Source organism: Schistocerca americana, chromosome 4 (assembly GCF_021461395.2).
Source record: "Schistocerca americana isolate TAMUIC-IGC-003095 chromosome 4, iqSchAmer2.1, whole genome shotgun sequence".
In the NCBI taxonomy this organism is placed as follows: Eukaryota; Metazoa; Arthropoda; class Insecta; order Orthoptera; family Acrididae; genus Schistocerca; species Schistocerca americana.
The window spans coordinates 473,517,480-473,530,304 of record NC_060122.1 but is presented as its reverse complement, the minus strand read 5'-3'; the positions used below and the strand labels follow the sequence as shown (position 1 = coordinate 473,530,304).

General features: G+C 44.5%; 1 protein-coding gene across 1 annotated transcript in view; it reads left to right on the top strand.

Moving 5' to 3' along the window:
- The first annotated feature begins 6,947 nt into the window (after positions 1 to 6,947).
- LOC124613555 (gustatory and odorant receptor 63a-like) overlaps positions 6,948 to 12,825 on the top strand; it is a 31,843-nt gene continuing 25,965 nt past the window's right edge. Inside the window, exon 1 of the mRNA XM_047142269.1 lies at positions 6,948 to 7,122. Within this exon, the coding sequence (XP_046998225.1) occupies positions 6,948 to 7,122 (175 nt within the window). The remainder of the gene's footprint in view (positions 7,123 to 12,825) is intronic.

The window sequence follows — 12,825 nt, the reverse complement described above, 5'->3', positions numbered from 1 at the left end:
CAATATTGACACATATGTGTGTGTAGAAATTATACAGTGACAATTGACATAAAAATTGCCTTTTTTGTGCTTCTGAGGTATTTTTGCACATTTTAGACCTGTAAATGACATTGCGTAACTTGACAAAAGTCACAGAAGGACTCAGAAAACGACTCAGTGAGCTAGATGCCTTATGTATACAGGGTGTTACAAAAAGGTACGGCCAAAATTTCAGGAAACATTCCTTACACACAAAGAAAGAAAATATGTTATGTGGACATGTGTCCGGAAACGCTTACTTCCCATGTTAGAGCTCATTTTATTACTTCTCTTCAAATCACATTAATCATGGAATGGAAACACACAGCAACAGAACGTACCAGCGTGACTTCAAACTCTTTGTTACAGGAAATGTTCAAAATGTCCTCCGTTAGCGAGGATACATGCATCCACCCTCCGTCGCATGGAATCCCTGATGCGCTGATGCAGCCCTGGAGAATGGCGTATTGTATCACAGCCGTCCACAATATGAGCACGAAGAGTCTCTACATTTGGTACCGGGGTTGCGTAGACAAGAGCTTTCAAATGCCCCCATAAATAAAAGTCAAGAGGGTTGAGGTCAGGAGAGCGTGGAGGCCATGGAATTGTTCCGCCTCTACCAATCCATCGGTCACCGAATCTGTTGTTGAGAAGCGTACGAACACTTCGACTGAAATGTGCAGGAGCTCCATCGTGCATGAACCACATGTTGTGTTGTACTTGTAAAGGCACATGTTCTAGCAGCACAGGTAGAGTATCCCGTATGAAATCATGATAACGTGCTCCATTGAGCGTAGGTGGAAGAAACTAAAATGAGTTCTAACATGGAAATTAAGCGTTTCCGGACACATGTCCACATAACATCTTTTCTTTATTTGTGTGTGAGGAATGTTTCCTGAAAGTTTGGCCGTACCTTTTTGTAACACTCTGTATAGGGTGGTCCATTGATAGTGACCGAGCCAAATATCTCACGAAATAAGCATCAAACGAAAAAACTACAAAGAACGAAACTCGTCTAGCTTGAAGGGGGAAACCAGATGGCGCAATGGTTGGCCCGCTAGATGGCGCTGCCATAGGTCAAACGGATATCAAATGCCTTATTTTAAATAGGAACCCCCATTTTTATTACATATTCGTGTAGTACGCAAAGAATTATGAACGTTTTAGTTGGACCACCTGTTTCGCTTTGTGGTAGATGGCGCTGTAATACGTGGTATCACGTAACATTCCGCCAGTGCGGACGGTATTTGGTTCGTGATACATTACCCGTGTTAAAATGGACCGTTTACCAAATGCGGAAAAGGTCGATATCGTGTTGATGTATGGCTATTGTGATCCAAATGCCCAACAGGCGTGTGTTATGTATGCTCCTCGGTATCCTGGACGACATCATCCAAGTGTCCCGACCGTTCGCCGGATAGTTACGTTATTTAAGGATACAGGAAGTGTTCAGCCACATGTGAAACGTCAACCACGACCTGCAACAAATGAATATGCCCAAGTAGATGTTTTAGCTGCTGTCGTGGCTAATCCGCACATCAGTAGCAGAGAAATTGCGCGAGAGACGGGAATCTCAAAAACATCGTTGTTGAGAATGTTACATCAAGATCGACTGCACCCGTCCCATATTTCTATGCACCAGGCATTGCATGGCAACGACTTTGAACGTCGTGGACAGTTCTGCCACTGAGCACAAGAGAAATTACGGGACGATGACAGATTTTTTGCACGCGTTCTATTTAGCGACGAAGCGTCATTCACCAACAGCGGTAACGTAAACCGGCATAATATGCACTATTGGGCAACGGAAAATCCACGATGGCTGCGACAAGTGGAACATCAACGACCTTGGCGGGTTAATGTATGGTGCGGCATTTTGGGAGGAAGGATAATTGGCCCCCATTTTATCGATTACAATCTAAATGGTGCAGTGGATGCTGATTTCCTACGTAATGTTCAACCGATGTTACTACAAGATGTTGCACTGCATGACAGAATGGCGATGTACTTCCATGATGCGTGTCCGGCACATAGCTCAGGGCGGTTGAAGCGGTATTGAATAGCATATTTCAAGAGAGGTGGATTGGTCGTCGAAGCACCATACCATGGGCCGCACGTTCACCGTATTCGAAGTACCCGGATTTCTTTCTGTGGGGAAAGTTGCAGGATATTTGCTATCGTGATCCACGGACAACGCCTGATAACCTGCGCCAGCGCATTATCAGTGCATGTGCGAACATTACGGAAGGCGAACTACTCGCTGTTGAGAGGAATGTCGTTACACGTATTGCCAAATGCATTGAGGTTGACGGACATCATTTTGAGCATTTATTGCATTAATGTGGTATTTTCAGGTAATCACGGTGTAACAGCATGCGGTCTCAGAAGTGATAAATTCCCAAAGGTACATGAGTCACATTGGAATAACCGAAATAAAATGTTCAAACATACCTACGTTCTGTATTTTATTTTAAAAACCTACCTGTTACCAACTGTTCGTCTAAAATTATGAGCCATTTTGAGTCGGAAAAAGTAATGAGACTGACAATATTACGAGCCATGTGGCAACGCAGATTGTTTCTACGTATGTAGACCGGTGTGTTCATCTCTCCCAGACGCTCAGTCCGAGTTTGCGACTATTACAGCGCCATCTATTACAAAGCGAATAGATGGTCCAACTAAAACATTCATATTTCTTTACGTACTACACGAATATGTAATAAAAAATGGGGGTTCCGATTTAAAAAAACACGGTTGATATCCGTTTGACCAATGGCAGCGCCTTCTAGCCGGCCAACTATAGCGCAATCTGGTTTCCCCCTTCAAGCTAGACAAGTTTCCGTCTTTGTAGTTTTTTCGTTTGACGCTTATTTCATGAGATATTTGGCCCGGTCAAGATCAATGGACCACCCTGTATATGTGAACATTAAATAGTAGCTCGCTCGATATACCTGTACTGGAGCGCTGAATAAATTTTCTACGTTAGTCCACTTCATTTATTTGTTAATTACGTTTTGCTCCCTGCCATAGAGTAGTTACTGCTGGTACTACTGCAGGACGAGAGGAACAAATTTCCGCTGAAAACTGGTTTGAATATTCAGAAAGCACACATACTTCACATTCTATAGCAATGGGTGTTCAAGTGTCTCTGTGACGACGTAGCTTCGTTGATCTGATACGGCTACTCCACGACGGCTGTCACGCAGTGCAGTACAGGGTTGATGGCGCATATCAGATTAGTCAACGAAGTTAGGGACAAGCACAGAACACGCAATGATAATCACCACTGTGTAAACCCTACTATTTATAGAATTAAAGCAGCTTTTATCATCTTTGCGAGTCGCGTGTGAGGTGGCATTTAATGCTGTTCCTTTGTCTGTGCTGCCGGCATGTTTCAAGTTACCGCTAGTAATTTTCTAGCCGCTTACTTTAAAGCAAGTACTGGGCTGCTTTAACGAAAATTTATGAGGTTTAGCTGGTTGGCCGATACAGTTGTCAAGACGGCAACGGTTTAGCTGTCAGAGACAAGTTGGACTTGCGTTATCCTATGTTGAGAGACAGTAATTGGAGACTTCCTTAGTAAAAAGGTAAGCCGTTCTATTATTTAAATTCAGTTAGATACCTTCTGCATACAATAACGCAGATAAAACATATTAATGAAATCTTTTTAAGAAAGGGTGGGAAACATTCGAAGAACAATATCCAGGCAGATTTTGTCGAATTGTTTGAGATGCGTTACTGGAAGGGAGAAAGGTGACTGAATACATTTCGGTCTAGTGCTTCTAAGGCCACGATCAAACCACTAATCTAAAGGTAAATGGTCTTCATTGCTAGCGCAACCCTTCGAATGGTTGTAACGGCTGTAAATACTTTTTTTTTCTCCTCGTCCCTGAAGCAGCTACTACAATGACCGCTTCATATCGTTGCCAACTGTTAATTGGCTGATGGATTTGATTCCAGCTCTGTGTACAACAGCTGTGAGCATCGGGCATTCCAATAACGATGCTCTGTGACAAAATGCTCTGCCATTTCATAGAATTTTACCAGACGTACACTACTGGCCATTAAAATTGCTACAGCAAGAAGAAATGCAGATGATATACGGGTATTCATTGGACAAATATATTATACTAGAACTGACATGTGATTACATTTTTACGCATATTTGGGTGCATAGATCCTGAGAAATCAGGACCCAGAACAACCATCTTTGGCCGTAATAAATGCCTTGATACGCCTGGGCATTGCGTCAAACAGAGCTTGGATGGCGTGTACAGGTACAGCTGCCCATGCAGCTTCAATACGATTCCACAGTTCAAGAATAGTGACTGGCGTATTGTGACGAGCCAGTTGCTCGGCCACCATTGACCAGACGTTTTCAGTTGGTGAGAGATCTGGAGAATGTGCTGGCCAGGGCAGCAGTCGAACTTTTTCTGTATCCAGAAAGGCCCGTACAGGACCTGCAACATGCGGTCGTGCGTTATCCTGCTGAAATGTAGGGTTTCGCAGGGATCGAATGAAGGGTAGAGCCACGGGTCGTAACACATCTGAAATGTAACGTCCGCTGTTCAAAGTGTCGTCAATGCGAACAGCAGGTGACCGAGACGTGTAACCTATGGCACCCCATACCATCACGCCGGGTGATACGGAAGCATGGCGATGACGAACACACGCTTCCAATGTGTGTTCACCGCGATGTCGCCAATGTAACATCCACGAGATAAATTTTTGGCTACAGTGCGACGAGAGGAAATTATGCCTCTAAAGTTATAAACATTATTTATTCGACATATGAAAAATAGTGAATTAATTATTTATATAATATTCTACGATGTAATTGGACATATCGATGTGTATCATACAAAGACAATGATAATTGTAAAGTGCATTTATGATCTGCGTTTGTCTTCCTTTGTTTTTACCTTTTGTTGGTTGGCTTTTGTAGGTTCAGCACGCAAGACGCATATCAAATTGAGGTCTGTTAAGAAATTGTAATTATTTGTTAATTATTACTTGAAAATAGAGTTCATTATTGTTATAAATATGAGTGATTAATTATTTGTAACTCTAATTCCTCTCTCAGTAAGCATTATCTGTGTTAATTATTTATTTCCGCTGCAACGAGCGCAGCCATTGATGATAGCGATTTGTATCGCGTGTTTGTCTGTGTTTTCCTTAGAAACAAATCAAATGTTTGCTTGATGAAATCTAAATAGTGCACAATACGAAAGTAGAGTTTCTGTAAAGTTCAATAATCATTTAAAATACTTATTTGCTCTAACAATAGAAAGTCTCTATCAATTGTCTGCCGCCATCTTAACAATTATCACAGCGGCAAATTCTAATTACGCAGCTCTGCAGACATAAATGCTGAACGTAATACAAATGTGTAAAAATAAATGTGCACTGGTGGTCCCGAACTCATTTTAATGAAAATGATTCGAATCAGATTGGTTCTTTAAAAACAGTTCTCATAGCACGATCCTTATAAGAAACTTTTCTAGCTGATGTATGGAGCCGAAATTAATTACGCACGAGTTGCGAAGAATATTGTTTCAGGTAACATACGTCAGTGTTGTGCGCGGCTGATATTCGGTGGTTTTAATGATCATTTTGCTGAAGATAACTGTTTCCATCGTAATCCATAGTTGTATAGAATCTGTTGTATGAACTGCGATTTAGTCACACTTACACAACTTACAGACAACACTTTAACACAACGTTAACTTGGAGTTCTTTAGCAACTTGATCAAATCTTTAGCCGGGAGAAAAATTGTTTAGTAAATACTCAATGTAATAAAATAAGATTATTATTTCCATTTACAAATTAGTTAAATACCAAACCATTGAATAACCCAGCGAACGCCACACCAAGCACGCATGCGACCATCATGATGCTGTAAACAGAACCTGGATTCATCCGAAAAAATGACGTTATGCCATTCGCGCACCCAGGTTCGTCGTTGAGTACACCATCACAGGCGCTCCTGTCTGTGGTTCAGCGTCAAGGGTAACCGCAGCCATGGTCTCCGAGCTGATAGTCCATGCTGCTGCAAGCGTCGTCGAACAGTTCGTGCAGATGGTGGTTGTCTTGCAAACGTCCTCATCTGTTGACTCAGGGATCGAGACGTGGCTGCACCATCCGTTACAGCCATGCGGATAAGATGCCTGTCAACTCGACTGCTAGTGATACGAGGCCTTTGGGATCCAGCACGGCGTTCCGCATAACCCTCCTGAACCCACTGATTCTATATTCTGCTAACAGTCACTGGATCTCGACCAACGCGAGCAGCAATGTCGCGATACGATGAACAGCAATCGCGATAGGCTACAATTCGACCTTTATCAAAGTCGGAAACGTGATGGTACGCATTTCTCCTCCTTACACGAGGCATCACAACAACGGTTCACCAGGCAACGCCGGTCAACTGCTGTTTGTTTATGAGAAATCGGTTGGAAACTTTCCTCATGTCAGCACGTTGTAGGTGTCGCCACCGGCGCCAACCTTGTGTGAATGCTCTGAAAAGCTAATAATTTGCATATCACAGCATCGTCTTCCTGTCAGTTAAATTTCGCATCTGTAGGACGTCATCTTTGTGGTGTAGCAATTTTAATGGCCAGTAGTGTAGAAAACGACCTTTGGACTATAACACTTGGGAAGATGACTTTGGAGAAGAGCAGGTCACATGTAGACTGAGACTGCTTCTAGAATCAGAGTTGCTATAGAAACATGTCCGCAATAATGAAATTTTCTGACAAATTAAATCTACATTCCACACTAGAGCTAGAACTCAAACCACTTCGACTGGGAGGTATCTTACAAAATGAGCTACCTGAACAGGAATCTACCTCATTAAAGTTAGCAGATGATGACATAAATATCTGTTGCAGTGTATCAACAGGAGACGTGGTAGACCACTGCGAGCAGGATGAGAGCCATAGCATGGGACCCACACTCACAGGTAACGGATATCGTGCACTGCAGCGGCGCGAGACCACAGAAGAAGAAAGCTTTCACCCCGGGGGCCTTCGCGACCGACCTCAAACCTTCCTTCATTCTGATGAAGGCGTTGGGTCTGCTGCCCATAGAAGGCATGCATACAGGTATTGCCGATGGCTAACCTTACTCTATTTTCTCCTTGCTTTTGCTAGCTGAACGAAGTGCTGCTTTTTTTCTACTTTAATCATTTATTTTACTGCAAACATAGAAAGTTCTCTTGCACCAAGTTTATACGAGGAGTGTCAGAAAAAGTAATGAGACTGACAATATTACGAGCGATCTGGCAACGCGGAGTGTTGTGTAAACCGGTGTGTTTTTCTCTTCCAGGCGCTCAGTACGAGTTTCTGCTCCCTTCAGCCATCACGTTATTTTTGTGGGCACCGTCAGTGAAGTTGTGTTTTCGTTGCCTGTTACTGAAAATGGAATAGCGGAATTTAGAGGAAAGTTGTGCCATCAAGTTTGATGTTAAACTTGGGGAATCCACGAGTGTGGCTGGTTCAAATGGCTCTGAGCACTATGGGACTCAACATCTTAGGTCATTAGTCCCCTAGAACTTAGAACTACTTAAACCTAACTAACCTAAGGACATCACACACACCCATGCCCGAGGCAGGATTCGAACCTGCGATCGTAGCAGTCCCGCGGTTTCGGACTGCAGCGCCAGAGCCGCACGGCCACCGCGACCGGCCCACGAGTGTGGCCTTTGCAAATTTGAAACAGGCCTATGGGGAACATTCCTTACAAAGAGCACAAGTTTTTCGCTGGCATAAATCAGTTTCGAAAGGCCGCGAACACGTTGAAAAAAAATTAGCACAGGGAGACCTTCAACTTCAATGAACGACGAAAATGTCGAACGTGTCCTTGCTGTTTGACATCAATCTGACCTTTAATAATAAGGATCATGCGTGATCTGTTAAATACTTTCACCATACATCAAATTTTGATCAAAGCTTCACACTGGAATGCAACAGGTATGTTGTGAGTTGGTTAAGTCAACGAATATGATAGTGGAAGACATGTCTGTAGTGACAGACTGATCTGTACCACAGCTTGAGGTCAACGTTAGTTTGTAAGTCAACAGTTTGGTTGCGAAATGGCGGAACCTAGAATGTGAAAGCGAAAAACATATAACTAGTGAAAGATTGATGCTATCGTAGGCCGAAGTGCGAGTTGGGTGGGAAGGTACTTGTTTACTTGACAAATTGAATGAACATTTTTCAAATAACTTCCGGGAATTCAGCCAGGTAACACTTGCAGCGACCGCCGATATTTCGGCGGGAGAACACCCCGCCATTTTCAAGGCAAACTGCAACGGACAGGCGGCGCACATGCAAATTTAATACCTCGGTCCTCGGACCCAAGCAGGAAAGATAACACACACACACTGAACACTAGTGCCACCAAAGATGGCCAAAGTCAGAGCTATCGATAGTGAGACTATGAATTCGGCGGTGAGGTAGCATTGAGTCTGTCCCTCTGTTTCTTGACAAGGGAGAGAGCCGGATTCCAAACAGAGTTTAAACAGAAACCTCCATCCCTGTTAACAAGGTTGCTCGCTAATTTAATCTCAACTGCCTCCCGAATCACACTGTCCCAATAGCTGGACGTGCATGCCAATATCTCGGTCTTATTATATAACATGGGGTGACCAGTATCCAAGCAATGTTCGGCAATAGCAGATCTTGCTTGGATACTGGTCACCCCATGTTTTATAATAAGACCGAGATATTGGCATGCACGTCCAGCTATTGGGACAGTGTGATTCGGGAGGCAGTTGAGATTAAATTAGCGAGCAACCTTGTTAACAGGGATGGAGGTTTCTGTTTAAACTCTGTTTGGAATCTGGCTCTCTCCCTTGTCAAGAAACAGAGGGACAGACTCAATGCTACCTCACCGGCGAATTCATAGTCTCACTATCGATAGCTCTGACTTTGGCCATCTTTGGTGGCACTAGTGTTCAGTGTGTGTGTGTTATCTTTCCTGCTTGGGTCCGAGGACCGAGGTATTAAATTTGCATGTACGCCGCCTGTCCGTTGCAGTTTGCCTTGAAAATGGCGGGGTGTTCTCCCGCCGAAATATCGGCGGTCGCTGAAAGTGTTACCTGGCTGAATTCCCGGAAGTTATTTGAAAGTTGTATACGCCAGGAGAAACTCAGGTCTCTGAATGAACATTGTATCGAAAGATAGATTAGGTTAGAATAGTAAAAACATGTTGTGGTGAAATATTGGCACTATCGTAGCCCGAGGCCCATTTTACGTTGGAATGCAACTATCTGTTTGTGAGTCGGCGAAACCATCGAATGTGGTAGTAAAAAACATGTTTGTGGTGGCAGTCTGTACAGGAGCGTGGCCCAAAATGTTGGGTTGGGTTGTCTGGGGGAAGAGACCAAACTGCGAGGTCATCAGTCTCATCGGATTAGGGAAGGACGGGGAAGGAAATCGGCCGTGACCTTTTCAAATGACCCAAACTGGTATTTGCCTAGAGCGATTAAGAGAAATCACGGAGAACCTAAATCAGGATGGCCAGAAGCGGGATTGAACAGTCATCCTCCCGAATGAGAGTAGAGTGTGCTAAAAACTGCGCCATCTCGCTCGGTACCCAAGGTATACATTACGACAGATTGCTACAGTTTGGTTGTGAGTTGGCCGACGTTGAAGGGTCTGACAGCGAAAAACGGTGGCTACGTTTTGGTGGAATGCAACAGTTAGTCTGTGAGTTGGTGAAGAGAGCGAATGTGATAGCGAGAAACTTGTCCGTGGTGACAGATAGGTCTGTATCATAGCCGGAGATGTAGGTTACATTGGAATACAACAGTTTCATTGTGAAATGGAGAAGCCAATGAATGTGATAGCGAAAACCGTGTCCGTGGTGACAGGTAGGTCGCAATCGCAGGTCGAGGTCTTGGTTAGGTTGGAATACTACAGGTTGTACCAAAATGGTGCTGAAAAACCTGACAGCTGAGCAGAGGGACAATCGAAGAGACGTTTGCGTTGATTTTCTTGAGAGGATTGTCAATGATCATGAATGGTTCAGTCGTACGGTGTCCAGAGGGTGCCTGGTTCAGTCGTGCGATCATAGGTGATGAATGCTGGGTTTTTAAGTACGATATTGAGAGCAAGTGGCAAAGTTATGAGTAGCACAATGAGACATCTCGTGGAACGAGCAAATTAATCTCAAAACAATGCTAATTTTCTTTTTTGAGAGTATGGGACAAACTGCGAACCAAGCGTTTTACAAAGATGTTTTTGAAAGGCTCAGGAGAAGGGTGAATCGAATGAGACCAGACACTGCAGACAAGTAGCTGCTGCATCGTGACTACGCCCCATGTCATACGGCCACTTCCATCATGGAACTGTTGACCTCAAAAGGCATTCCAGTTGTTCCACAGCTCCCCTATTCACCTGGTCCGAGAATTTGTGACTTTTTATTTTCTCGAATTTGAAAAATGTCTTAAAATGACGTCATTTTGGTACTCTGGAGAACATTCAAAAGAATATGACCAACATGTCAGAGGCTCTACGATTTGAAGCCTTTCAGCGCTGCTAGATTGGGAACAACTACTCCACCGATGTGTATTGTTTTTGAAAAAATAAAAATGATCATACATAAAAACCAGTCTCATTATTTTTCTTATACACTTGTATTTCATTGATAAATACACCAGTCAAAAAGATTGTCATCCTCAGTAGCCACCGCCTTAATACCGTGTAACAGCTCCTCTAGACTCGATAATGGTCTCAGTCCGATGAGGAAGAGAGTCCACAAGTTTCTTTAGTTACATCGTATCCAGTTGAATCCAGTTATGATGATTAGATCCCGTAGAGCTACCAAACAGCCGGAATGTTGGGTGCTACATTTCATTCAGCACTAAAAATAGTCTCAAAGATTTTTTGTGGGATTAAGATCGAATGATTTAGTGCGTTAGTCGAGGTGCGACAGTGTGGCTGAGCATTTGTCAAACCATGAGCGTATGAGTGTTGCTTATGCTCACAGCAGTTATTATCTTGAAAGACAGAAGTGTCCACAACGTACTCATCGCGAAGAGCGTGTAGACTACACTGTGGACTATTTCATCTTTATTTTTGCCCTGTTTATTAAATAATACCCCAAAGTATTTTGCCTTTTCCACAGCTACAATTACTTCTCGACCTACCTCAAAATTATTTATTTTCCCCATTCTAGTGACCTAGTACTCACACTTCTTCACTTTTATCTTCAGTTCAGCGTTACGTCATTCCTCTTTAAGCTTCCCTTTCATGTAGCTCATATCATCTTAACCCTCTGGTAGTACAGTCCCGTCATTTGCAAATTACAGGCTAAATATCTTTTTCTCGCCATACTGTCACGCTCACGAGCTGAAACTTTCTATGCTAGGACTGCAGGACTGATCCTAGATACAGCTTCAAGAGGGTCGGTGACATTCCTGACACAGACTTTTATTCACCTCGAATTCTTCTGTCCAGCTATTCCCAATCTGTTTTCCCTGTGTTATTTTCGTGTAATTTCTTAACAGCCACTAGCAGACTTTGATCCAACTCTAACTCTTTCAATTCTTCTCACATATTTTGTGGGTACCTTATCATATGCTTTTCTCTCTGCTCGTAGCCCTGCTTCATATTCGCGGTAACCAGAATGAGTAGTCCCAAATCGCGGTACGAAAAAACCCCAAAACTTCATCGAACCATCTGTGGCCTGAACTACAACCAACAACACATTATACACTCCTGGAAATTGAAATAAGAACACCGTGAATTCATTGTCCCAGGAAGGGGAAACTTTATTGACACATTCCTGGGGTCAGATACATCACATGATCACACTGACAGAACCACAGGCACATAGACACAGGCAACAGAGCATGCACAATGTCGGCACTAGTACAGTGTATATCCACCTTTCGCAGCAATGCAGGCTGCTATTCTCCCATGGAGACGATCGTAGAGATGCTGGATGTAGTCCTGTGGAACGGCTTGCCATGCCATTTCCACCTGGCGCCTCAGTTGGACCAGCGTTCGTGCTGGACGTGCAGACCGCGTGAGACGACGCTTCATCCAGTCCCAAACATGCTCAATGGGGGACAGATCCGGAGATCTTGCTGGCCAGGGTAGTTGACTTACACCTTCTAGAGCACGTTGGGTGGCACGGGATACATGCGGACGTGCATTGTCCTGTTGGAACAGCAAGTTCCCTTGCCGGTCTAGGAATGGTAGAACGATGGGTTCGATGACGGTTTGGATGTACCGTGCACTATTCAGTGTCCCCTCGACGATCACCAGTGGTGTACGGCCAGTGTAGGAGATCGCTCCCCACACCATGATGCCGGGTGTTGGCCCTGTGTGCCTCGGTCGAATACAGTCCTGATTGTGGCGCTCACCCGCACGGCGCCAAACACGCATACGACCATCATTGGCACCAAGGCAGAAGCGACTCTCATCGCTGAAGACGACACGTCTCCATTCGTCCCTCCATTCACGCCTGTCGCGACACCACTGGAGGCGGGCTGCACGATGTTGGGGCGTGAGCGGAAGACGGCCTAACGGTGTGCGGGACCGTAGCCCAGCTTCATGGAGACGGTTGCGAATGGTCCTCGCCGATACCCCAGGAGCAACAGTGTCCCTAATTTGCTGGGAAGTGGCGGTGCGGTCCCCTACGGCACTGCGTAGGATCCTACGGTCTTGGCGTGCATCCGTGCGTCGCTGCGGTCCGGTCCCAGGTCGACGGGCACGTGCACCTTCCGCCGACCACTGGCGACAACATCGATGTACTGTGGAGACCTCACGCCCCACGTGTTGAGCAATTCGGCGGTA